The 25718-nt window shown below is 54.7% G+C and overlaps 2 protein-coding genes across 6 annotated transcripts in view; one reads left to right on the plus strand and one right to left on the minus strand.

The window, feature by feature from the left end:
* The window catches only part of SGSM3 (small G protein signaling modulator 3), a 43122-nt gene extending 39217 nt beyond the window's left edge, over positions 1-3905 (plus strand). For both annotated transcript variants that reach the window (XM_070411180.1, XM_070411181.1), the window contains exons 11-22: positions 225-279; positions 472-599; positions 713-868; positions 1110-1164; positions 1309-1358; positions 1552-1704; positions 1877-1947; positions 2057-2105; positions 2182-2267; positions 3044-3166; positions 3256-3316; positions 3433-3905. In XM_070411180.1, the coding sequence (XP_070267281.1) occupies positions 225-279; positions 472-599; positions 713-868; positions 1110-1164; positions 1309-1358; positions 1552-1704; positions 1877-1947; positions 2057-2105; positions 2182-2267; positions 3044-3166; positions 3256-3316; positions 3433-3513 (1068 nt within the window). In that variant the 3' untranslated portion in view covers positions 3514-3905. The remainder of the gene's footprint in view (positions 1-224; positions 280-471; positions 600-712; positions 869-1109; positions 1165-1308; positions 1359-1551; positions 1705-1876; positions 1948-2056; positions 2106-2181; positions 2268-3043; positions 3167-3255; positions 3317-3432) is intronic.
* Positions 3906-4145: 240 nt separating this feature from the next.
* MRTFA (myocardin related transcription factor A) overlaps positions 4146-25718 on the minus strand; it is a 123069-nt gene continuing 101496 nt past the window's right edge. For 2 of the 4 annotated variants that reach the window (XM_070411178.1, XM_070411176.1), the window contains exons 3-13: positions 22428-22483; positions 20004-20079; positions 18971-19132; positions 15259-15434; positions 14714-14845; positions 11982-12235; positions 11610-11781; positions 9596-10624; positions 8556-8717; positions 8239-8299; positions 4146-5484 (exon numbers count right to left, since the gene is read on the minus strand). In XM_070411178.1, coding sequence (XP_070267279.1) covers positions 4973-5484; positions 8239-8299; positions 8556-8717; positions 9596-10624; positions 11610-11781; positions 11982-12235; positions 14714-14845; positions 15259-15434; positions 18971-19132; positions 20004-20079; positions 22428-22483 — 2792 coding nt within the window. In that variant the 3' untranslated portion in view covers positions 4146-4972. The remainder of the gene's footprint in view (positions 5485-8238; positions 8300-8555; positions 8718-9595; positions 10625-11609; positions 11782-11981; positions 12236-14713; positions 14846-15258; positions 15435-18970; positions 19133-20003; positions 20080-22427; positions 22484-25718) is intronic. The other 2 variants (XM_070411177.1, XM_070411179.1) reach the window with 2 other exon arrangements.

The raw sequence follows: 25718 nt of genomic DNA on the forward strand, positions 1-25718 counted from the left end.
CTGTGGGGTGGCACCCAGTTTGGGTGTAGGAAGACCCAGCTTTGAACTGACAGTACATTTCTGACCCCAGCCGGCCTCAGAGGCCATTTCCCATGAGCTAGTCCCTGTGAGAGGCCCGAGCTGCCCTCAGGAAGGCTCTGTGCCCTTCCTCTGGTGCTGAGATTCCCTCCACTTGGCTGGGCCCTGGGAGCCCTCCTGCTGCTGACCCATTCCCGTGCCTGCAGGTGGTTCGTCGCAGGACACAGCGGAGGAAGTCTGGTTTCACCTCCCTGCTCTTCGGTGAGTCCTGGCCCAGTTCAGCGGTTTCTTCACGGCCAGTTGAGTCTAAGCTCTTGGAGCCTGGGGTTGGAGGGCGGCGAAGACGGGGGGGTGTCTGTCATCCTCACACTCCGGGGTGGACCCTGAGCTTCCTTGGCGTTGGGAAGGGGACCAGGCGGGAGCCATGGCTGTCACAGCCTTTTGGACCCTCAGGGGAGGACGACCTAGAGGCACTCAAGGCCAAGAACATCAAACAGACGGAACTGGTGGCTGACCTCCGGGAAGCCATCCTGCGCGTAGCACGCCATTTCCAGTGTACTGACCCCAAAAACTGTAATGTGGTGAGTCGCATGCTCCCAGTTCTGTGCCCAATGGGTCGACTTGGGGGGCTCTCCTTTCCCAGCCCTATCCTGAGGCGCCTTCCCCTTGGTGGGCCTTCCCACTTCTCTGGCAGGAGCTGACCCCAGACTACAGCATGGAGAGCCACCAGCGGGACCACGAGAACTATGTGGCCTGCTCACGCAGCCACCGGCGCAGGGCCAAGGCCCTGCTAGACTTCGAGCGACACGATGACGATGAGCTAGGCTTTCGCAAGAATGACATCATCACGGTGTGTGGGGCGAGGCTTGGGAGGTGGGAGCTCAGAGGCAGGTGGAGCCTGGTTGCTGGGAGCAGGTACCATTGGTCCTGCCACCTGCCGGCCCTGAGGGTACAGCCAGATTATTCAGCCTCAGCCAAGCCCTCTCCCTGCCGAGTATTTCCATCCACCTGGCTGAGGATGAAACGGGGTGGTGTGCGAGGCACTGGGCTCAGGCAACCACAGCTTTGCTTCCTGCTCTTTTTCTCTACAGATCATTTCTCAGAAGGATGAGCACTGCTGGGTCGGGGAGCTGAATGGCCTAAGAGGTGAGGCTGGTCACTCTTTGCTACATCCCTCCTGGCCCCCTCCCATCACCAGGAACTTGGCTGAGTCTGTCCTCAGCCCCATTGGGGGGGAGGGGGGAAGTGTGGGGACACCAGGCTCCTCACAGGACCCTGCCTCTCCCACAGGCTGGTTTCCAGCCAAGTTTGTGGAAGTCCTGGATGAACGGAGCAAAGAGGTAAGAAGGGCACAGGGCAGGGCTGCCCCTGGGAGCTGCTGCTGCCTCCACCCTGGCAAGGCCTGCACCCTCCTGGCCAGGGCCTGTGTCCTGAGCGAGTTCTGGCTTGAGGCAGGGGATGTGAGGACAGGGACAGGGTGACTGGCTGCAGGTGCAGGGCTGGGGCCTCTCAGACCCCGTCCCCCACCAACAGTACTCCATCGCGGGGGATGACACTGTAACGGAGGGCGTCACAGACCTTGTGCGAGGGACCCTCTGCCCAGCCCTCAAGGCCCTGTTTGAACACGGACTGAAGAAGCCATCTCTGCTCGGGGGCGCCTGCCACCCCTGGCTGTTTATTGAGGAGGTGAGTCCGTAGCTGGACCCATGGCCTCCACTGTCCTTTTCCCCAGGTCCCTGGGCTCTGTGGAGCTGGCAGGAGGAGCTCATGGGTTGGTGATGTGCACTGACTTGGACCCTGTAGCTTTAACTTGGAACCTACCCCATTGTCCCTGATGTTCTCTCCCTACAACCCCCAGGCAGCAGGCCGGGAGGTGGAGAGAGACTTCGACTCGGTGTATTCTCGCCTGGTGCTGTGTAAGACATACAGGTAACTGGGCCCCAGTCCCCCACATGGGCAGGGGTCCTGGCAGCATCATGGGGGGAGAGAGCAGCCCAAGCCTGCACATCTGGCAGCTTTGGGTTCCTCTCTTCCCCAGGTTGGATGAAGATGGCAAAGTTCTGACCCCGGAGGAGCTGCTCTATCGGGTAGGCGGGGCCATGGGTGGGGTCTGGCTCCTGGGCTGGCAGCTGGGGCACCTGTGTGACAGCTGTGTCCTCCCAGGCAGTGCAGTCTGTGAATGTGACCCACGACGCTGCACATGCGCAAATGGATGTCAAGCTCCGCTCTCTCATCTGTGTGGGGCTCAAGTGAGTGTCTGTGCCTACTGTGGGCGTGACAGTCCATAGTCGGATGAGTGGCAGGCTAGGCTGTGGCCCTATGGGGGAGCAGGGGCTGTGAGCTGGGCCTTCTAGGCCCCCAGGAGTTGGACAGACAAATGGAAAGTGGCAAGGGTGACCCCCAATGACCTTTCTCCAGCACGAGACCAGCTGCTGCTTTATGGGGAAGGTGCTTGAGGATTTATGAAGCACAGACTTTAAGCAACATGACCAGTGAAGGGGCTTCCCAGAAATGAGTCTACTGCAGCAAACTAGGGAGGGGGTGCCTGCCTGAGAGGCTTGGGCATTTGTGAGGCTCAGGTCTGGGTGAAGGAGATGTTCCTGGATTTGCCCTCTGGGGTGGGAGGAGGAGTGGTTTGCAGAGGCACAAATGTCCCCGAGACATGCTCACAATATGGCTGTGGCCCCAGCAGGCTGGTGAGTATGCACTTCACTCCTGGACTGGCCAGCAGGGGTCAGTGATCCACCTCCTTTACTCTCAGATGCAGAGAGGAAAGAGCTGTGACAGGACTGAGGGCCCTGGGGGCAGTGGGTCCCTGAGTGTGTCTCCCAGTGTGAGGGAGCTGGAGCCAGGGGCTGAGAGTAAAGGAGGTGGGGATACCTGAGGAGGCTGAGAATGGAGGAAAGGGGGCTGGGGTTAGAGGAACCCTGGAGTGGCGATAGCCCAGCCAGCACTGGAGGGGAGAACCCCACTCATGGTCCTCAGAAGGTTCTGTGGATGTCCCACTCCCCCCACCTGTCCCCAGTGAGCAGGTCCTACACCTGTGGTTGGAGGTGCTCTGCTCCAGCCTGCCAACCGTGGAGAAGTGGTACCAGCCCTGGTCCTTCCTGCGAAGCCCCGGCTGGGTCCAGATCAAGTGTGAGCTCCGGTGAGGACCCTGCTCTGGTGGCCCTGGGGTCGGGGGACAGAAGGAGCTGACCTGAGGGTGACTGACAGCTTCCCCTTCCTCCCCTCCAGTGTCCTCTGCTGCTTTGCCTTCAGCCTCTCCCAGGACTGGGAACTTCCTATGAAGAGAGAGGTGGGTGGTGGGGGTTGGTCCTTAGCCCAGCAACCTGCCTTCCTCCTGGAGGGCTGCGGTGGGTGTGGTGGCTGAGGCAGGGCCCCTGCCACCTTGGGCTTCCTCGCTCTGTGCAGGAGGAGAAGAAACCCCTGAAGGAGGGCGTCCAGGACATGCTGGTGAAGCACCACCTTTTCAGCTGGGATATAGATGGGTGACACTCTTCCTCCAATGGCCCTGTCACGCCCACACCTCTCCCAACCGGTCGGCTACCAGAGCAGCTACTTCCTTAAGAAGAGAAGGGCAGTGGGATGGGGGCTGACGTGGTCCAGGCCTAACCCAAGCTACAGGACCAAGGGAAGACGACACTGGAGTTTGGCCAGGCACCATGGTAGGAGATTGGAGAGACCACCCTGGTGGCAGCAGGTGGGGCCTGGCCCACTCTATCCCTCCCAGTGTCTATGGAGGCTCCAGGCCCCACCCTCACTACTTGTACTGACCAAAAACCTCGTGAGGAGGTGGAGAGCCACCTCTGTCTGCTTTTGCTCAGGAAGGGAGTGGGGGTGGCTAAAGGCTCCTCGGCCTGTAAATAAATTGTCTTTGAGAAGCACCTTCTGTCTTCAATCCAATTGGGACCATAGAACCATATGTCCAAGGTTCTGCCCTTTCTGGAATGGCCTAGAATGGACAGCCTGGCTGGGAAGGTGGGGTTAGGGTGTAGGGCCCAGCCATACCACCCACCTCATCCATAGATTGACCAAGAGGAACTAACAAGCTGGTGTTTTTGCTTTTATTTTAAAAAGTTCACACAGCTTCCCCACCTCTGTCCCAGCACTGGTGACCCCCCCCCCCCCCCAAACCCCTAGAATAACAGTGACAGCCAGAAGGGAGGCTGGGCCCCAGGGCAGGAGGAAGCCATAGCTTGAGGGCTACATATGGCCCCACTATGGCGCTAGTGCCCCTCCTGTCCCAGGGCCGTGGTGGCTGCAGTGAGGCAGCAGGACGGAATGTGGGCAGGTGGCCAAGATGCACCTCTGCCCTCGTGGCACTGATAACGAGCAGGACAGGTGGGGTACAGGCTGTGATGGGGTGTCTACATGTCAAACACACGTGATGGGTGGAGCAGGGGTCTCCAGACCCTTCTATATGTGCACAGTAGGATGGGAAGGAACTTCATCCACCTCTTACCCCCCCAAAATATATGTATATATATGTATGGCGATATATAATATAGAAGTATGTACACCTGTACAGAACATGTTTGCCACCAACCACTAAATGGTTACTCTACAGCAAGACACTAACATGGCAGCGCCTCCCCCAGCCTAGGAAACCTGGGGTTAGGGTCACGGGGAATGGGGAGGTAGAGGCCCAGTTTTTCTTTCCCTTGTAGGGAAGAGAAGGGAAGGAGGGAGTTCATACCTCACCCACCTGAGCAAACTGTAGCCAGGCAGGGTACCTCCAACCTCACAAAAGGAGGTCAAATAGAAAGTCCCTGGCCTGTCCAGGTCTCCAAAACCCCTGGGTGACCCTGAGCCAGGGAGGGGAAAGCAGGGCCTGTGATTGTCGGGACTCACGACCACGCAGAGCTGGATCCCACAGGAGAGAGCTGAGTTCCCTAGAGTTCCTGAGGCTCCCCAGCTTCCAGCCCCTCCAGTTCCCTGGCAAACCTGAGAGCTACAAGCAGGAATCCCAATGCAGCTGCAAGTCATGGCCATCAAGGAAGTCCGTGGAGAAGAGGCTGGGGGCCGTGTTGCTGAGTGGGGCCAGGCTGAGCACGGGGCCACCTGATGACAGCTCCAGCCAGTCCATGCTGTCCAGGTGGCCATCAGCCAGGTCCAGGCCCATGCTGCTGGGCTCGGGGGCAAAGTGCAATTCCGAGGTGTCCATGGGTGAGGGGGGGTGGTCCAGGATGGCAGAGCTGCTCAGCATCTGACTGTGGAGGTCGTCAATGAGGGAGAGGGGCTCTGGCCCCTCATGTCCGCCAGTCAGCAGGGGTAGCCCAGTGCTGCTCTCCAGGAAGTCCTCCAGGCGCCCAGGAAGGACAGGTGAGGTCGAGGGCAGGGCAGCCTGGGGAAGCTCAGCAGAGGGTGGGGACTGTGAGGCCAGGGGCGACCCACAGGCTGCTGTTGCGGGGGGCTTCTCTTTCCCTGGCAGGGATGGTGGCTCCTTGAAATCTGCTGAAATTTCTACCAATCAAGAAAGTGAAAGGATGTCAGAAACCAGGCCTCAATAGGACCTAAAGTTGGACTCTACCTTATACCATGTATGTATAAAAATTAACTCAAAATGGGTCAAAGATCTAAATTCAAGAGCTAAAACTACCAAATTCTTAGAAGAAAACTGGATTACAGTAAAATTTAAAATTTGTACATCAAAGGACACTATCAAGAGACTGAAAAGATAACCCATGGAATTAGGAGGAAATATTTACAAATCATATATCTGGTAAGTGATTCAAATCCACAACAAAACCCAACTGCAAAATGGGCAAAGGACTCAGAATTTCTCCAATAGGAGGTACACAAATGGCCTATAGGCACATGAAAAAATGCTTGACATCACTAGTCATCAGGGAAATGCAAATCAAAACCACAATGAGGTACTGCTTATCCACTGGGATGGCTATAAAGAAGAATATACATATTAGTGATACAGAGAAATCTGAACCCTGTCCACTGCTGGTATGCATGAAAGGTGCAGCTGCTATGGAAAAGTTTTGTGGTTCCTCAAAAAGGTAAATATCGAAAACTTTATGATCCAACAACCCCACTTCTGGGGATACACCCAAAATAAGTGAAAAGCGCGCAGGGACTGAGAGATCTGTACACCCATGTGCACAGCAGCATTACGCAGAGTAACCAAGAGGTGGAAACAACCTGGGTGTCCATCAGTGGAGAATGGATCAACACAATGTCATACACCCATTCGATGAAGTATTCAGCCATAAAAAGGAAATTCTGCACATGCTATGGGTATGAATCTTGAGGACAGAACCAACGGGGACAAAGACTGCATGATTCCACTTATGTGAGGACCCTAGGGGAGTCAACATCATGGAGACAGAAAGAATAGGACAAAGGTTACCAGGAACTGGGGGGAGGAGGGCAGGTTACTGTGAAATGGGTAAACGAGTGTCAGTATAGGATGAAGAAGTTCTAGAAAAGTGGTGATGGTTGCACAACACTGTGAATGTACTTAATGCCACTAAGTTGTACATTTAAAGTGGTTAAGTGGCAAATCTTGTGTATTTTACCATAATAAATCAAAATTATGCAGAAACCAGGCTTGCTCCCTGACCTAGGTCCTATCTTCCCACCCACTCTGCTCCAGTCCCAGCTGGACACACTGCTCTGACCAGATGACCAGCTCCCTCTGAGGTAGCTTGTCAACCTGCCCAAATACCACCACTGAGGATGCTGCCACTCTACCCATCTGATTCAAATGCCCTCTTCTCCTGGCATCCTTGCCCACTTCTCAGCACTCCCCTCCTCTTTCTCTGCCATCTCTCGAGGCTGGAGCTCAAGGCCTGCTCCCTTTCCACTTCCTGCACAATCTCTCTTCTCCGTTCTTGGACAGCCTCATCCCTCCAGTTTCAGTTCCTCTGAAGTTCACACCCAGGCCTCTCCAACTGCCCCAGCAGCCTCAGTGCTACCTGCCCTGGTCAGAAATGCTCCTCAGGCCCCACTGCAGACCCTGGCATCCAGGGAGTCTCCCTAAGATCAGAATCAGTGACCTTGAAAGTAATGTCAGCTTTTGAGCTTTTTTTTTTTTTTTTAAAATAAAATGTTGACATAAAATTGACCATTTTAAAGTGTACAATTCCATGACTGGGCTCCCACTTTACTTTTCCATCTTAATCCTCTTCCTATTGACGTAATTAAGGCAGTTGAAAGAGAACTTCCACACACACTGCCTTGTGCCTGCTGCCACTAATGAAATCCCTGTGCTCAGACTCCTCCAGACCTGCTGCTTCCCACACCTTCAACCCACTTAAAAGGCACTTGCCCCTGGTCCCACTGTAACACCCTGGCTGAGGTCCCTGTCTTCCCTGACCGCCCATCAGCAGCCCTTGGCTTCAGAAGCGGCTCAGTGCCCAGCCTCATCTGCTTGTGTCCCCAACTCCATCTCGTTCTCTCTGTTCACCCAGCCTCTTGGCTCTGCCAATCTAGACACCAACAACTCCCAAATTACTGCCTCCAGCCCAGACCTCACCTGGGTGGTGTCCACATTGATTCCTCCAGTTTTGGGGACATAATCTAAGCCCAGCTGAGGCTGCACCTTATACGTCGCCCCCACACCCCACCGGAGCTCCCCCACAGTCACACAGCTGCATCCTAGTGACTCAGGCTGAAACCTTTGGTGTCATCCTTCCTAATCCATAAGGAAGTCACACTGGCACTCCAAAATATACCCAAGCTCCAGCCTTCTCTTCACCACTGCCTCCCAAGCCTCGCCCCTGGCCTCTGGCCTGGATCACCCCTGGCTCCTGCCCTTACACCTGAACACTCCTCTAAGATGTGTAGTTCTGGCGTCAGAGTCAAAGCTCTACCCTGCACCCAGGAGGCCTTGTGATCTGCCCCTGCCCTGACTTCTGCACCTGCTCACCAACCACCCACCGTGCACCTCAGACCTCTCTTCCCTCTTCATAGCACTTCTCTAACATGATATAATTTACTTGTTTTGTCATTTATCTCTCACAAAAAGGCATTCACTATTTTGCTCACTGCTATGTCCCAGGGCTGCAGGGACAATGCCTGCCAGGCAGTGGGTGCTGGGTAAAGCGAACGTGTGTTGCTACACCCCCTCCCCCAGCCCCTGGAGAGCATGCATCTCAGCCCTTGCTGCATCTAAAGTAAAAAAACACAATCGATCAACCCACTGAGGGCTGGAGACAACCTATGGAGAAAGGAGGAGGTTGGGGAGGCAGCTCGGGGCCTTACCTCCACTCTGAATAAGAATGTCAAACAGGTCATCCATCTGTTGGCTCGAGGAACCATTTTCCTATGGGAGAAAAATAGGAAGGAAAAAAAAAGATGAAAATCTACAACAGGAGGCCCCCATCCAGGCTCAAGGTATAGATAGGCCTTCTTCCCCTCTGCCCCTGAGCCGGCAGCCAGACCAGAATGGCCCCCTCCCTCAGGCCTCTCTGACCTCACAAGACTGGCTCCTACCCACCCCTATCCTCCAGCTGGACTCGGGGGAGTTGCGAGAGCCCAGCAGCCTAGGTACCGCCCAACGTGGCCAGGCCTCAGTCTACCTTCTTCACCTGCTGTCTGGGCTGCTGGTTCACGGCTTCCTCATAGCCAGGCGGCTCCTTCTTCGGCAGAGAAGTGGAGGTCCCAAATGGGGGCTGTGGCAGGTGCTCCAGGTCCATCTGGGCTGCTGGGACAGGGGCTGGAGAACCAGGCTGGGACAAGGGCTGGACAGAATGGGGAGAGGAGCAGTGATTGGCGCGAGGGAAACAGCCCAGGGATCTGCACACTCAAGGAGCACAGGCAGGAGGCGCCTACCATCTAGGCCAGGCCATCTTGGCCAGCTGCACTGGCTTTCGGGAAGCTTTCATGAAAGCCGTTGGGGAAGAAGGAATAAGGGTTGGGGGAGGCCCTGACCTCTGATCCTGCAGAGGGTGGGGTGAGCATGGAGTTTGGTGCAAGCCACATGGGAGGAAGGGGGGCTCTGGGCTAATTCCTCCCTTTCTGTCTCAGAGCCCTTGTCTCCCATCCTGAGGTGCCTGGTTCCTGTCACTGTCCCCTCCACCCTGTTCTGCAGGGCTGAGGCCACACAAAGCCTAAAGCAGGCTGGGTGATGGGTCTGCGCTGTGAAGGTGGCAGCAGCAGGGAGTCAGCTGCCAATGGCACCTTGGTGGGACAGCTGGCCTGAGTGGGGAAGAGGAGTGAAGGTCACCGCAGGCTCAGCCCAGCAGCCCCTCCCTGACCCTCACCTGGGGCCGTCCCACTCCCATGGAGCAGAGGCAAGAGTGGGCCCTAGCCTGGGTGGGGGCTGCTCAGAGCCCTCTGCCAGGGTGCAGGATGTTCTGGTAGCAATGGCCAGAGGAGATGGCAATCACTGACGGCTCCACCCTCATGGGTGTGGGGTCATGGGCCGGTCCCTTAACCATCCCAGATCTTAGTACCTTCTTGGTGACATGGGGATGGCAATCCCTCAGTATGGAGGGTTGAAGGGAAGATTAAAGGAAGCCAGCCTAACTGCCCCGACATGGGGGCGCCCAGTAAACAGGCTGTCATTAGAAGTACCATCACACACTCCTGTGTCCCCTGCCCTCCCACACCCAGGTACCTGCTGAGGGCTCCCACTGGCCAGGCCAGGGCTGTCTGCATTCTTATTGGTCATGGTGAGGACAAGGTGGGTCCCTGCAGAGTCAGTGATGACGGTGGGAGGTGTCACCCCTTTGATGAGGCTGGGGCCCTGTGGGCCCAGAAGCAGCTGGGGGGTGGGGGCCGGCTCCGGCTCAGGCAGCATGGCTTCCTGCTTCACCACCACCGAAGGAGGCACCAGGGCACAAGTGTCTACGTGGTGGGGAGTGGGGGCCGCCAGGCTGGGACTGAAGGGATGAGCAGGGCCTAGGGGCTGCTGGCTCAACTGGCAGCTGGAGAAGCTGTTTTCTTGCTTCACTGGGATCCCAAGAGGGGCCGGGGTGGGGGCCGGGGCCGGGGCGGGGGCCGGCGGGGGCTGCTGGGCCCGCTTCTCCTGTTCCAGCTGCAGCCTGAGCCACTCCACCAGCTGCTGCTTCTGCCGGAGCATGCGGGTCAGCTCCTCAATCTGCTTGTCCTTTTCCTGCAGCATCTGGTCCTTGTCACGCCCCTCCAGCTCTGCCCGCACCCCAGGGCTCACGCAGCAGGACCCGGCCCGGGGACCCTCCTCCTTTACAAGGATCTGCAGTGGCGAAGTCTGCAGGGTGAGCTGGGTCAGTGGTGATGTCACCATCTCGCCAAAGGTGTCCCCAGGTGTGGAGTTCTCATCTCCCGTGCTAAGCAGTGAACGCTCTGAGGGAGTGGGAGACACGGGGGGTGTGGAGCCCGTGCTGCCAAATTTCACCACTCCATTGCTGGTCACCGTAGCCACTACCACCTCGGCTGGGGCCAGGCCTGCTGCCACCAGAGCAGGCCCCGTGCTTAGCCGGGCCGCCGGGAAGGCTACCACCACCTCGCCAGCCTTGGGCAGGATAGAGGTGGCAGTAGCGACCTTGGGGGCTCCTGGGGCAGGGCTGACTTGTTCTTGGTAGGCACGCAGGCGCTCAATCAGGTCTGTCTTGGTGCCAGAGACGGGCAGTGACCGCAACTTCAGCTCCTGCTTCAGCTCTGCCACCTGCAAGGGGATGGAGAGTCAGGGCAGCAGGGGATGAAGGGAACTGGGTCCAGGAAAGAGGGCACCAGGGAAGGATGGGAGGGACAAGCTTTTTGTCTGTTAGGCCTCGTCTATTCAGGCCTCATTGGTCAGTAACTATACATCAACCGTCTGACCCTCCCATAGCCCTGAGGTGTCACCTCCCCAGGGGCCTGGTTAAAATGCTCCTACCCCCGTCTGGGCGGGATATGCCCTCAGCTATCTCCAGCCCCAGCATCATGCTGGTGCTCAATACGTATTTAATGAAGTGACTGGATTTCAGAGATGAGAAAACTGAGCTCACAAAAGAAAAACGATTTCTTCGAGATCACAGAGCTAACGAGCGGCAGGAGCTAAGGCAGGTCTGATGCTCTGAGGCCTGTGCCCAAAGGCCCCCATGAGGCCTGCTCAGGAGGGGCCTGCTTGGTTCAGGGGGTGAACTCTCGGAGGAGAATTCGATCCACCGTATATGCTGATCAGGCATAGAAAACAGGCCAGGCCCCAAACATGACCCGCCCCTCCAAGGTCCCAGGACACGAGGATGGGCCACTCCCTTCCCGGGTGGCTCGGCACTGGCCCAGCAGATAGGGGAGGGGTTAAATGCAGAGTGGAAAAGGTGGAGGTGCTGAAGTGGGCAGCCCCGAGTCTGAATCCGGGCTCTGCCACCAGCCAGACCTCCATCCTGAGCCACCTCCGCTAGCTCATCCTCAGCGGGAAATACTCCCCGTTCCCCACACTGCACGGAAGAGGAGAGACACACAAGGGCTGAGTGAGCCCCAGGGCCTGGACAGGTGCTGGCTGATGCCGTTCGTGATCATGACCCGAGACAAGGCTGATGTCTCGACCAGAGCCAAGCAGGCCTTGAACAGATTCCAGGTGCCTCTACCAAGGGTGGAGCTCTGCTCTGGCTGCCATGAGCATGGGCCCTGGGCTGGCTGCTTTCCCTAACTTTGGGGTGACCACCTACCTTCATGTCATCCAGGTTGGCGGGCAGGGCTCCCAGCTTGCCAGTCAGAGAGGTGCTGTTTTGACGTGCCAGCCCACTGGGCCCAGGGGTGCCCGAGCTGGAACTGGTACTGGTAGTGGAAAGGCTGCGCATCGGGGGGGCCCCGCCGCTTCCCAGAGCCTCACCTGCAGGCCTGAGGAAAAGATGAGGCAGAAATGAGCACCCACCAAGGCCCTCTACCCCCAGGGCTGGGTGAAGATGGTGTGGGGCCATTCCTGCAGGATCCAGACCAAAGGATCCTCGAAGGCTGGGGCTTACCCACCCGAGACCGGGCATCTGCCTATCTTGGGGCGCCCACGGGTGGGATGGGCAGGAGTGGGAGGGGGCTCCTACTTTGGGGGGGCTGGCAAGATGGTCTGGTAGTTATAGTGCTGCTGCTGCTGCTGGTTGAGGATCTGCAGCTGGAGGAACAGCTGCTGCTGCTGCAGGATCTTGGCGTAGGAGGAGTCCATGGGGGGCGCCCCCTTGTCCTGCTTTTGGTCCGGGGGGATGTATTGGTGATACTTGAGCTTCTTCACCTTTGGCTTCAGCTCCTTGGCTTTCTTGCTGCGCTGCGACTTCTCACTGGCAGACTTGGGTTGGCTTTGCTGAGGGCACAGGAGACAGGGGCCGTCAGGGGGCATCCTGGGCTTCCAGAGGGAGGCCCCCAAGCGGGAGGCTGGTGGCCATCCTATTGTAACGGAGTGGCATCTAAGGAGGCCTCCTACCCAGTCCCACTCTCTCCCTCCAAAATCAGTGCCCAGAGTGTCCCAAGGAGGGGCAAGGGCTGACAGAGGGAGCTGCTTCTAGGCTGGAGGGAAAATCAACCAAAAAATAGTCACTGTCACCCCCAGCAGAGGGAACATGACAAGAAAGTAGAACAGCTGTTTTTGGAGCGTGTGCCATCCACACCAGGTACTTCACAAAGACCAGGTCGTGCAGACCTGCAAGCATCCTGCCTGGGCAGGAACCAGCAAGTCCACGTGAAGATGAGGAAACAGGCCTGTGAAGTCCCTTCCCATGGTCGCAGTGATCTCGATCTCACCACGTGAAGCTGGGACTCCAAAAACTGTTCCTTCACCAAATGGGCCTCCAAGACCCCAGCAGGCACAGAGCCTCCCACGTGAGTGTCCATGAGGACCCAGCAGACCAGGAAGGGCCAGCAGGTCCTGCCGAAGGCCTGTGGTGGGTCAGGAAGGGTGGAGCTGGACAGGGGCGGAGCCAGCAGGGCGTGCAGGCAATGCTGTGGCGGGCCTAGTCGCCTTTGAGCGGAGAATGCTAGACAGAAGGGTGGAGGCGGTGTGGGATCCGCAGGGGTCTCAACCAGGTGGCAGTGGGAGCCAATAGGAAGGTTTGGGTAGACGGACTAGAGGAAGAGGGGACAAAAGGAGCATGAGGCAGGTAAGCAGTTCAAGGGTTTATGGCTTTGAGCTTTGGCAACTGTGACAATGGTGGTCCCTTCATGGGAGTCAGGTAGAGGTTCTGGGTTTGCTATGGAGCAGTGGTTCTCAACCTTCCTAATGCCGCGACCCTTTAATACAGTTCCTCATGTTGTGGTGACCCCCAATTTCATTGTTACAAATTGAACATAATTAAAGCATAGTGATTAATCACAAAAACAATATATAATTATATATGTGTTTTCCGATGGTCTTAGGCGACCCCTGTGAAAGGGTCGTTCGACCCCCAAAGGGGTCGCGACACACAGGTTGAGAACCACTGCTATGGAGCATAGAAAGAGAAGACGGCAAAGCTGGCAGAGCAACTGAGTGCGTGTAGATGGGCCTGGGGTGGGGGTGGGGGGACAGGACGACCCAGAGCGGCTTCAGAAGGGTGGAGCCGAAAGGGACTAAGGATGGAAGCTGGGAGCTGGGCCTGGGGAACCCCACTGAGAGGGAAGAGGAGGAAAAGCCAAGGGAAGAGCAGAAAACGCAAGAGAGGAGAGAGGAGCACGACCCGCGGGGGCAGAGGCAGAGGGGCTGGGGGAATTAGGAAGCCTTAAGGAGGGCTCCCTGGCGAGGCTGGGGGCTCTCCCCAGAGGAGAGGAAGTGTAGACAAACACATACACATTCTTTCAAATGTATGGTGGTCAAAGGAAGGCACCGGTCATATGACGAGAAGCAAGTCTGAAGGAGGAATTTTGGGGGAAAACTTTTGACATCTGTGGCCAATCAGGAATAGACCACAGAGACAAGGGAAGTGCCTGTGATGAGGGAGCAGCCCGGAGCCAGCAAGCGCTCTGGAGCACCGTGACCAGGCCCAGGCGCTGGTGCTTCCTCTGGGACTAGGGGAGGCCTCACAGAGACCACGAAACGGGCTGGGGCACAGCCCACACAGGAGGGCACCAGGGAGCTCCACGGATGAACAGGCAGCAGGCATAGCAGGAGCTCAGCTACGGAGAGAGAACGCGCACCTGGTCAGCTCCCAGTTGTGAGTAACAGGAGCAGAGGACCAAGGATGACCAGAGACGCCCAGCTGGGCCAGGGCCTGTGTGCCAGGGGCGCTAGAGAATGAGGCCAGACAGGGAAGGAGCGGGGCCGGGAAGGAAGGGCACCTGGTCTCAGAGACTCTAAGGCAGAGGCTCTGAGGGAGGGAGGACTGGGCAGCGGCTCTTGGTGCTCAGCATAGTGTCCCCCACTCAAGGTCCCCAATAGGTGTCTCGTGGGGTTGACGGTAAACCCAACCGCCCCTGCAGGTATTTCAGGTCAGGCCTTGACAGAGAATAGAAGCCTACGCCCGGCACTGCCAGAGGAGTGACCGAGGGTCCATCTGCACTTCTCAGTTGTGTCGCTTGCAGAACAGGGTTCCTCACCGCCTCTCGAGGCTGTCAGTGACCCAGAGGGGACGGTGGGCATGTTTCCACGGGGAGGGCAGGACTACAGGCCTGAAAGCCCAGCCCAGAGCCTGGCACACTGTGCTCTGTAAACAGGGGCTGTAACCCTGACAGCCAGCATCCCCGCGAACAGGAAGCACTCCCACATTCCTCAGTGCTTTGCTGAGCCCTGAACCCCTGCAGCTGTCCCTACCCTGGGGTGAAGTCTCAGCAGGACTAGGAGGGGCACGGGGTACAAGCTGGAGAATTGTACCTTAATGAGCGTGGGGGTGGGCTTGGCAGTGGGGACCGTGGTTCCGTTGGTGAGGCTGGGAGGCAGAGGAGGCTGCTCTGCCAGGAAAAGCGTTTCTCTGGACTCTGGGCCCACTGGGAGTTGAGACACAACCTGAGAGAGAAGGGGAAGTGAGGATGCCTCCCTTTCTGGCTGCTCCAGAGGCGGGGCCATCCCAGGTGGCAGTGCATCCCAGCCCTGCCCTGCCCTGCCTGGAGGTGGGTGGCAGCCACTTCCTTGAACACCATTACTGTCAGAGGGCAAAGAGAACTCGAAAAGGGAGAGACGGAGGGTGGTGAAAAGATCACAGAACTGAATGAGTAGACACGGGTGGGTCAGGGAGGCTAACAAATTGCATCCACTGCCGACACCTCCCTTCCCTCAAGCAGCCAGCCCTTGAGCTCCCAGGGCAACACCCCTCCCACTTCCCTGTGCCGCCTGGTCCAAGTGAGGGACCTCGAACTGGGCAGCTCAGCAAGTCTGGGGCCCTGAGGAGCAGGGGAAGCGTGTTGAGCAGGTCAGCTCACCTGAGTGGGGGATATAGAGGTGGCACTGGGCAGTGGCTCGCTGACTCGGGCTTCCAGGGGTGATGGCACTGAGCCCTGGGACTCCTGGCTGGCAGGCTGCTCAGGGGATAAGGCGTCGCTGCTGTCCTCATCGAAAGAAGAGCTGTCTGCCACTTTCGGGTAATTCACCTGGCCCACTGAAAGCCAAAGCCCGAGTAAGACCCCTCTTCCGGCCCCAGGGGAGGGGGAGAGGGGTGCTACTCACCACCCAGAGGCTGTCCCAGCAAGGTGCCCGCTCCTCAGCCCCCACACCCCTCAGCCTCCTCGCCTCCACACCCCAGCGAGGCAGACAGGAGAAGGGAACCAGCGTGCAGGCTGGGAAGTCCTGCTGAGCCAGCAAAGTGCTTCCTGGGAAGGAAAGGCCTGTTCCGCCTCCTGCTTTTCACTCTACACTGCCCGTCAGTCTTAATAGTCAAGTTCTCCCTCACCTGCCCCGCCCCTGCAACCTGCTGCCTCCTCTGCCTCAGATCCCCTGCTATTAAAGGCATTTTATTTCCATTCTATGGCTGCACAAAACTCTCCTCTCCTCCCCCGGAGGCTTGTGGGCCCTGCAGTGAGGGCTCTGTGTGCGCGAAGGGGCCTGAGGAGCGGTACCACCTGAGTGCAGCTCCTCCCTGGACTGCCTGCACAAGCGGACCGGGCCCACTGCGAGTATGGTGGCCTTCCTTTAGTGACTCGCAGAGTCCCAAGGCCAGCAGAAAACCCATCCTCTGGCGATTCCCACCCTCCCCACCCTGGGCCGGCGGCCGGCCGTGAGCGCAGGTGCTCCTGGGCTGGCTGAAGCCGGGCTGAGAGGGAGAAGTAGGAGGGGCAGGGTCCTGGCATGGAAATCCCAGGATACAGCCGGAAGGGAAGATAGTAAGTAACAGGGGCAAGTAGGATATTTCAAAAGACCCATGTCCCAGCCACGGCCTCAGCGCGGTCGGGGGAGAGGTTCTGCACCGACGGCTGTCCACACGGAGGAACCGAGGCGGTGGCCACGCCGTGAAGGTGAGCTGTCGGCCACAGCTGGGGAGATCTGCTGTGGTGGGAAGACCACAGAAAAGGAACAAAGAACAAGCCAGTAACTCTCCCCTCCAGGGCCATGACCTGGCTCTCTCTTCCCTGGGACTAAGAAGGAAGTCCCCTAGTTTGTTCCTCCACCAGCCAACTATGAGATGGAGCCAGAATGCCCAGGGCTGAGCTGGCTCACCCCTCCACCCCGTCTGTCCTGGCAGAGGCACACAGCACACGGAGGTCAGGTCGCTGGCCACCGTGGACTTCCTGCCAATCACACACCTACATTTTCTCCCATGATTTACTCCCAGGGAGGGGCCTGCTCTGGGACAGCAGCCACATGATGGAACCAGGAAGAAGAGCTGCAGCTGCACCCCTGGGCCCTCCAACCCAAGGAAGCTGCTGGCACTGAAGAAGCCTGAGGCCCGGTGCAGGCCAGGGTTCCAGCAGTCCGCTCCTTTCTGCTGTGCCAGCTGTTGGCTGCGTGCAGGGTGTGGAGGGACAGAAATGGGTCCAGGCCTCTGGGAGTTTATGGTGCCATCACCTTGGAGCACAGTATATGCTCCACTCAAGGGAAAGGACGCTGAGGGGACACTGAAGGGAGGCTCAGGGAACTCTGGAAGAGAGGGCCTTGGCATGACTCTCACACATCAACCGGGATGGCCTGGAGGAAAGGGTGAGTGTGAGCAAGCGACTGTGGGAGACAGAAAAGCCCCCTCTTGCAGGCTCCAGAACTGTCTCAGCTCCCTCTCCTCCCCACTCCTTCCTCAGCCACAGTCTGCTCCTTCTCCCAGCCTAAACATCCTTCCTACCCACCACACCTCACTTTTCCTTCTCCCCTCACCTTGTGAACAAATGGACCACATTGGCTGTCACCATTTCCTTACCTCCTGCTCATTCCTCAACCAGCATGATTTGCCTTTTGCTGGCAAATGCTTCTCTCCTGTCACCAGTGATGACCTCATTGCCAAACTAAACTACTCCCAGGCCTTAAACGAGCCTCACTCCACCAAGCCTCCTGGCACTGCTCCTACTGTCCCCTCTGCCTGGAATGTCCGTCTGTCCTCCACTTGATAATGTGATTCAACCTTCGGGTTGACCCCAAATGGGGCATATCATTCCCCAGCCCTTGCCACCGTCCCCAGCCCTGAGAGAAGCCCATCTTGGCAGAGCTCCCTCTGTACCTGACACACAGTCCACTATTCCATGCTGTCCACCATGGACGGCACTGCTAACAGCAGCAGCCCTTCCATGAGCCTCCCCAGGACCAAGGACGTGCTGGGCTCCTTGTCCTACAACCCACTTGACTCAGCTATGTCACAGGGCACATGCCTTTCTGCTACACAATGCTGGCAACTGCTCGGAGCCAGACCCAGAGATTACTTGTTTATACATCAGTTTATACATCAGACCACATTCTTTGAGGGAAGCATCATCGTTTGTTCATCTCTGCAAGGCCTTCAAAAGGGGCCTGGCACATTGCCAACTCTCGGCCAATATTTATCAGGTCTTGGCTGGCTGAAGAGTCCAGAACTGACCTTGGCTCAAACACTGGCCTGTAAACTAGGGGCTGTCGTGGAATCTGGTGAAGATCTGGGTAGGAAAACACTGAGATGAGGCAGATGGATGCCAGGGCAAAGCAGTGAATAAAAGGGCTCTTGGGGGCCCAAGGTGTGCCCACCTCCAGCACAATGGCTCCTCCGACACGGTGGCTCCACCATTTATAGTGCAGATAAAGCCCTAGAAACCACAGTCTCCTCTGACCCAGGCTCAGAGCACGACTCGCCATGCTTTGGGGTCCACTCCTGTGGTTCTCCTCTCATACCCTGCCCATGGCGGGAGCAGCTGAGCCTCCTTCCCCTGAAGGCACAGCTACCTCCCAAGGGCAGGAGCAGACAGCCTTGCCCAGGTTCAGGTTTTGGGTCCACTGTCGCAAAAAAGACATATCTGTACCAACAATGACCAAAATCTAAGGGAATCATGTCTAACCACCTGACTGGGACACATGAAGCCCTGCCCACCTTCCAGCTCCACATCTCGCTCTGCCTCACTCCCATGCATGCACTTTCCTTTTTACTCCCCTGCAGCCCAGCCCAGCCTCTGACACCACACCCCACTGGCAGGGTCGGGTTGGGAGGCCCTCTCTGTGTGCCCCCTTCAGCACAGAACTTCTTCTGCCTATTTTACCTGCCTGTGTCTGCTGCTAGACGTGAGCTCTGTAAGGCCAAGGGCCTTTGGGGCTGTGGTCCTAGCACCTAGCCACTGCTTGGATCAATCAATATTTGAAAAGTGAAATACCTGTGGAAAGTGCCAGGCTCCAAAAAGAGATTTCACTGATAAAAAAACCCGGTAAGGTACAGATTTCTAATCTCTGGCATTTCCGAATATTTACACACATCGATCCTGACACCCACCTACCCTGTGAGAGAGGAATCAGCCCTGAGTTTACAGAGATGAAGGTGGATAGGCCTCTCTGTTATGCACCTATGTTGCCATGGCGCCGATCCCTGTGGCCCCTGGCACTGTCCCAAGCTAACACAACCTGTTCATCAGGCTCTCGCACTCTGTACCTCAGTTCCCCAAGTCAAAGCAAGAAGTTGAAGGCAAGAAGTCCAGAGCCCGCCCCCACCCTCTGCATCTGGCCTGCAAGTGCACACGGGTGTCTGGGCCTCCTCACCGATGAGGGCTTCTTTCAAGCTGGACTCCACAGGCAGGATGTTCTTCTCCACCAGCTCCATGGGGCCAGGCCTCTGCGCGATCTTCTCGTTGAGGTCATCAGCCAGCCTGGCTCTCTTCAGCTTCAGCTGCTTGGCCTGAAGGGAAGGCTCAGCCGAGGTCTCTGACCGTGGGAGAGAATGGAGTGCAGGAGGATGTAGAAATGGATCTGGGTTTGCCCTGGCAACTCCAGAGCAGTCTCCTTCCCTCTGGGGAAGGAGCAGAGACCATCAGAATGCAAAGCGCATCCCAGGTGGAAAAGGGTGGCCCAGCTTAAAGTTTTACGAGGACAGAAGGGGCCCCTACTGTGGGCAGTGTGTGGCCACACACAACAATGGCCAACAGGCCAGAGGACTCCCTGAGGTGGAGCTACAGAGCTGAAAAGAGCACCAGACAGCAAAGTGACTTTCTCAAGCTTGCTGTGTTACAGGGCAATTCACCTCCCTGCTCTGGGCCTCAGAGTCTTCATCAGCAAAATGTGGGGTTCACCCTAGGAAAGTTCTCTTCCAACCCCAAAGGTAGTTCAAAACTAAAAAAATGGAGAGATTCACACTGCTTTCAGCAGCCTCTGCCTTCACTAGAATGTGGGAAGAAGCGTGTGCTGGAGCCAGGTGGAGTGTGTCTGGGATGACCTTACTTGTACATCACAAGTGCTCAAGTAAATGCTGAGTGAATGAATGAATCAATGAATGAAAAAGAGAAAGCAAACGCATTTTAAAAACAGATCTTAGAGGGAAAAAATTTATATCAAGAGATGACCAGCCCCAGGGCCACCTTGTGGCCACAGGAGAAAGGATAAGCCAGCCCAGCAGAACGTGTCGTGCTTCCAGGGGAATTCCCGGCAACCACAGTACTGCGTTTCAGCGTGCTAAGGCTCGGGCGTACCCACTGCCTACAGAAATGTGAGTGACAAGAGAGGGAAGAAGAAATGTGGGTGCTGAGGCGGTGAACACACAGTGAGAACAGGGTTTAGAAGCATTGCCATTTTAACACACCTTCCAAAATGTGCATCCTGACCAACTCTGATCTCTCTGGCCGGGAACGAATCTTCCGTTTCAGGTAGTCCTCTGTCTATAGGGAAAAAAAACACCATCAAAAAGCTTTCAAATCCAGATCACAAGCTTATGGCATGGACAGGGCCAAAAAGCAGCGGTGGCTGTTGGTCACCTTTGCAGCCCCCACCATCTCAGTTTGGAGATTACAGGGTGCTGAGGCCCAGGGCAGCCAGGGGAGGACGTATCCACTTCCAAGTGCACCAGCCAAGGGCACCATCCGTCAAGAACATTGTCAGTCTGAGGTTGGACTACTGACATATATATTTTAAAACTCTATCACTTTTACTGTTATAAAATTAGTATTGTTTCATCAAAGAAAATGGAAAATTACCAAGCAAAATGACAATAAAACATTTTAATCATCCATTGTTAGTACTTTGGGATATTTATTTCTAATCATTCGTCCATGTGGGAGACAAGTTTGACTTTGCAGAGCTGTAATAATATTGAATATAATTTTATATCTTGTTTCAAAAAATTTACATGATCATATAAGCATTTCCCACTCATTTTGAATGACTACCAAATAGAATACTAATTTTGATACATGGTGTCAAAATTCTAGTTCCTTAAAGTCCAATGTAATCATTTCCGCATTTCTGAGACTCCAGGCAAGCTAAGCCATTTCTTCAACAGTCCCAAGCCACCCTACTGCCTGGCGCTCATGTTATAATGTGACCCCAGATCTGTCTGACTCCAGAACCTGGGCTCTTAACCTCTGCACCAGAAATTTTCAAACCATAGGTCAAGACCATTAGTGGTTCAAGATCAGCAGAGAATGGGATAAGATAAGGTACAGTAGGTTAGAGCAGAGGAGAGTAAAAACAGAAAAAGTATCAGAGCACACTGCACGTAGGAAAGTGTGTAAAGACCTGGTTCTGTCCTGCCTGGCCATATCAGGTGCCTGGGCTCTGACTGGGCAGCCTGTGCCAGCCTTGGGTTGGTGCTGAGCTCTCCGTGAGATGGTTTAAAGTGGCTGTGGGCGCTGGATCTATCACCCCATCTGCAGTGGGCAGAAAAACTGCTCTGGCTGCTGTAGAAGATGCTAGAACAGGTGTCGGACACTGCAGGTCTTCACAGCCATCAGAGCAGACATATTTTCTAAGCCACCTGAAGTTGTGAGCAGTGACCAAGGCCAAGGCAGAATACAGTACTGCTTAAGAAAATACCTGGAGTCCACAGACCAAGGTTTGAGTCCCAGCTTTGCTACTTGCTAGCTGGAAAAATTACTTAACCTCTCTTAGCTGCAACTATAAAATGAAAATGAAGATAATAACACCTAATTCATAAGAGCTGATGTGAGCATAAATAAGAAAATGATATAATTTTACATGAAAAGTACTCGATAAAATAACAGCTGCTCTAATTGGCTCACATTTACTCCCTCCCTGCCTGCTTGAGATGCAGTCAGGAAGTGGTGCCAAGCCTTACAAATGGGTTGGGGGCACAGGCAATGCCCTTCCTGCCCTCCCCCCCGCCTGCTCCCCATATTCTCTAACTCTCCCAGCACTACAACAGTGCAGTTTGTTACTGCTTTGGTTCCCAGTACCCATGACCTCATTCTTCTAGTTCTCTCTAAGAATTAATCATGATTCTACTTAGAACATTTAAAAAAAATAATTTAAAAAGAGGAGGTAGTAAGGAAAGTCTTGGAGGTAAACATTTTCGTCCCTGAAAGAGCTATGGGTCTTGGGGTACCTCAGTCTGTGACCCTCCCTTTGGGAGGTTCTCTTCCCTTGTCTTTTGCGTGAAAGACCAAAGTGAAGGGGGTGCGAGGGGGAAGCGTGTTTTGGCGACTTCCCCATCTCCGCCCACACCGGGCAGCAGAATATCCCCCTGAGGCCCCTGAGGGAACTGAAAGCAAGGGGAATAGGCAGCAAGCCAGGTGCAACAGCACGAACCCGGGCTCAGAGGGGGCCTAGCTTCTGCCTCCACAGCCTCTAGTGGACACTGGCTGCTGAGGGCACATGAAGACCAGTGCATGCCCATCCTGGAGAGGTGTGGGCAGTGCAGCCACTGACATGGAGGGACCACTGATGCTGTTCATGTCCTAACGTCCACAAAAGGTAATGGTGGAGTTATACATGGGAAAGACTAGTGTCTCCAAAGCAACAGGAGAAAGGCTCGGTGAGCACTACATACTCTTAAAGGCAATAAAGGAGAAAACTCCTTCTGATCACGTTCTGCAATATCGCGCTGGGAGATGGCCGTGTGGAGATGAAGCAGAAAAGGTAGAGCTTGCTAATTAGAACTGTGAGGCGTGGGCTGGCCCTGGAGGCACGCTAGACTGGGAGGAACATGACCGGCAATGCAAGGGGCTCTGGGAATCTCTTCGGAGGCCCTCGAGAAGAATGCGTGCCTTACCCTGGCCCGCTCCAAGCTCCTTCTCTGTTCATGAAATGCAGCTGGACTTTTCAAAGCTGTTGGGAGAGGAATCAGAAAAGAATTACTTTATTAGTGAAGCATCATGTCTACTGCTACAACTTACCATGGAGAAGGCATCTTGAAGTCAAGTTAATTTTAGTAGTACTATTAATATCAGCTGAAACGACGAAGAAAATGGCACCCGAGTAAGCGTACACCTTTATGGTTCAGCTGCCCATTAAAATAATTTTGGTTACTTTTTTCCTAATAGGAGTAGTCACTGGCCTAAGCTTAAGCTCTATAAAGTGCATCCATCGAATATAACCAAAAAATATCCTGGACCCATTAGCTGCACAATCCTCATTGATCGGTCAACCTCCACAAACAGCTCCTGGGCCTCACCTTACTCTCGGGGAGACGGGGACGCAGGAAGGATCACCTGACTTCTACCTCATGAGGAACCACAAAGTGACCAAACTGAAGGGGGCTGTTAAACAAAATGACATGTCTACTTGGGTGCCATTTCCTTCTTCATTTCAGCTGATATTAATAGTGCTGCTAAAATTAAACTTGAATTTCATCTCTAAGGACTAAAGGAACTTCACAGTGGTTGTAGGTTTGACCCTGGTGCACACACACAACCAGCAGCTGACAAGAAGGGCTCTCTGCAGCCCCTGTCAAGGACTCCGCTCTATTCTGGGGCCGCCACCACCACCACCGGGACCACAGCTCTCGACTCAGCAAACAACACCGAGGGTGGGGAGACCCAATCAGGACTCTCTACAAATTCGGCACCATGAAGAGAATTCTGTGTCAAAAATTTGGCTATAGTGACAAATGATGAGTTGGGACACCCTGAGGGACAAGAGGGGGAAAGGCCTGATTCACTTCAAGTGGGGAACACTAGCAGTCAGGGAACATGTACAAGACAGCGGTCACTGCTGCTGCCCTGGAATTTCAGAACAGCTGCGGAGCCGTGTGAGGAGATAACTGCTGCTAGGCTGCTGGCTGTGGTGGGAGTGCAGGGTAGGGAGACGCTAAAAGTAGCCAGAGCATAGATATGACCTATCCTGCCTGGGCCTTGGCACTTCCTCCCTCCATCCCAACCCTGGGCCTCAGCAACAGCAGTTCCAGAACAAAGCTCCAAATGTCCCAGCAGTACTTATTAAATAATAATAATAATTAAATCTTAGTGTTAAACACACACACACACACACACACACACACACACACACCTATTTCAAAAGACGAGTTGGGAGACCATCCCATCTTTTAACAGCAGGGGGAGCTATAGATTTAACAAATGATCTGGAAGGAAAATACAGCACAGGCTGGAGTCCCAACAAACCAGGCTACCCAGCTCTGCTCTGGGAGTTCTTGGGCATCTTAGTGGGTAAGCAGACAGCCCCTGTGCCTGCTTCTACTGCGTTAGGCTGACTCAACTGCAAAATCCGTCTCCAAAAGCCCTGATATGCAGGATGGGGCTAGGCATGATGGGCCCGCAGGGAACGAACGCAGCCTTACATGGATAAGACAATAAGCACAGGGAATCTAAGAGAAAACTCACAGTGTCTGCCCCACCCCACCCCAGCTTTCTTTCTGCCTTGTTTGTCCCCACAGCACTCCTCAGGGCTGGCCGTCTCTACAGTAATGCTACCTCTCTCTTACTTGTTTATGGTCAGCCTCCTACCACAGAAGCTTCATTGGGGCATGGCAGGGGTTTTGTCCATGTCTTTCATTTCTGACAGTATCCTCAGTGCCTACAGTACCCAGCACACAACTCATTCAATGAATTAATGAATATTCTGTAAGAAATGGATACCAAGTATACACGTGACAGGAAAACTGGAGGATTCTGTGGTGGAGCACTAAATTTTCATTGGGACAGCCAGAACTATGGCTGTCATCTGGGTTCAAAACCTCACAGAAGTCCTGTAGAAAAATCAAGGCATTTCTGTTCCTGTCCTGGGTTCTACCAATGACTACTGGTGTGATACCGGTACGACTGTTTTTTGGGGTCTCATTTTCTTCTCTGTAGAGTGAGAATCTGTCTATGTCCCAGAACTCTTTCAAGAGTTAATCGAGAGTCAGAGTGCTCAGAAGCAAATGGTGCACTCTCCGATGCCTCAAAGGTGCTGCTGTCATCAAACGCAGTGCCTGGGTTGAATCACGGGTTCAATTCCCACACAAGCCAGCTATAGTTTCTGTACCACAGTCACACATTATCTGTCTAAAAACCCAGCTGACTTGCTGAATCAACAACCTACGTTGGCCATCCCCAGGGCTAAGGCACAAATCCAACTTCTGAAAAAACAACTCATGAAGCCCAGAATGTGATGGAAGGGAAGTGTATCATCCTCATGTACAAGGAAGATGCAGCACGACGGGATAACTGGCCGTCGTGTGTATGACCACATGTAATAGCAAGGAAGACACTGATTGTTACTGAGCACCTACTTATGTGGCAGGCACTGTTCTAGATAATTCCTAAAGATGAGGCCTGTTCTAATACTCCAAAAGATCCCTGGTGGTAGGTAACATTCCATTTTACAGATAAGAATAGGAAAAGCTAGCAAATGGCAGAGTTAGGATGACAACCTTAGTTCTTTCCACTCCCCAGGGTTGGTTTCTTAACTTCTTCCAAACAGTAGAGAAGAATGACCCTATTACAAGCATGTCAAACTCGGAGCCCGCTGGCCGCATGCCTTGTTTATTTGGCCTGTATTAGCCTTTGAGTTTGACATGCTTGCCCTATTAGATTGGGGAGGCAAGGAGGCTTCAATTACACAAACTTAGATGTAGGGCTGAGTGCAGGCAAGGTGGAAAGGTCAATTCAACCACAGCACTGAGCACAAACCAGTGTAAGGAAGGCTCACAAGAAGGGTTCAAAGTGACCACAGGCACAGAAAGCCAAGGTTCAAAACCCAGGTCTTACTGTGGAACTTGAGGGGCAGCCTTCAGCACTGATACCAGATGAGCTGGGAGGGGAATGAGAAGACCAGAGGAACTGAATTCATTAGTTGCTCAGGGCCTGGTTAAGAGAACCAGAAATGAGGACCAAGAAAATAATTCAAGACAATAATGACTAATCCCAAAAGACAGTTTCATTTTGTAACAATAACGCATTATAATCGCATCCTTTTAACAATCTGGTGGTAGGAACCAACGTTCCAGTTTTATATGCGATAAAACCAACACTGCAGAGAGCTGTGAGGTCATCCATCGAGTGGTGGGCCCAACCCAGGCTAGTTCTGTCTTCCCTTTCTTTCTTCTCTAAAACTTTTGACAACT

The sequence above is a fragment of the Myotis yumanensis genome, unplaced genomic scaffold (assembly GCF_028538775.1).
Source record: "Myotis yumanensis isolate MYYU_CA2020_CCGP unplaced genomic scaffold, mMyoYum1.0.hap1 SCAF_3, whole genome shotgun sequence".
In the NCBI taxonomy this organism is placed as follows: Eukaryota; Metazoa; Chordata; class Mammalia; order Chiroptera; family Vespertilionidae; genus Myotis; species Myotis yumanensis.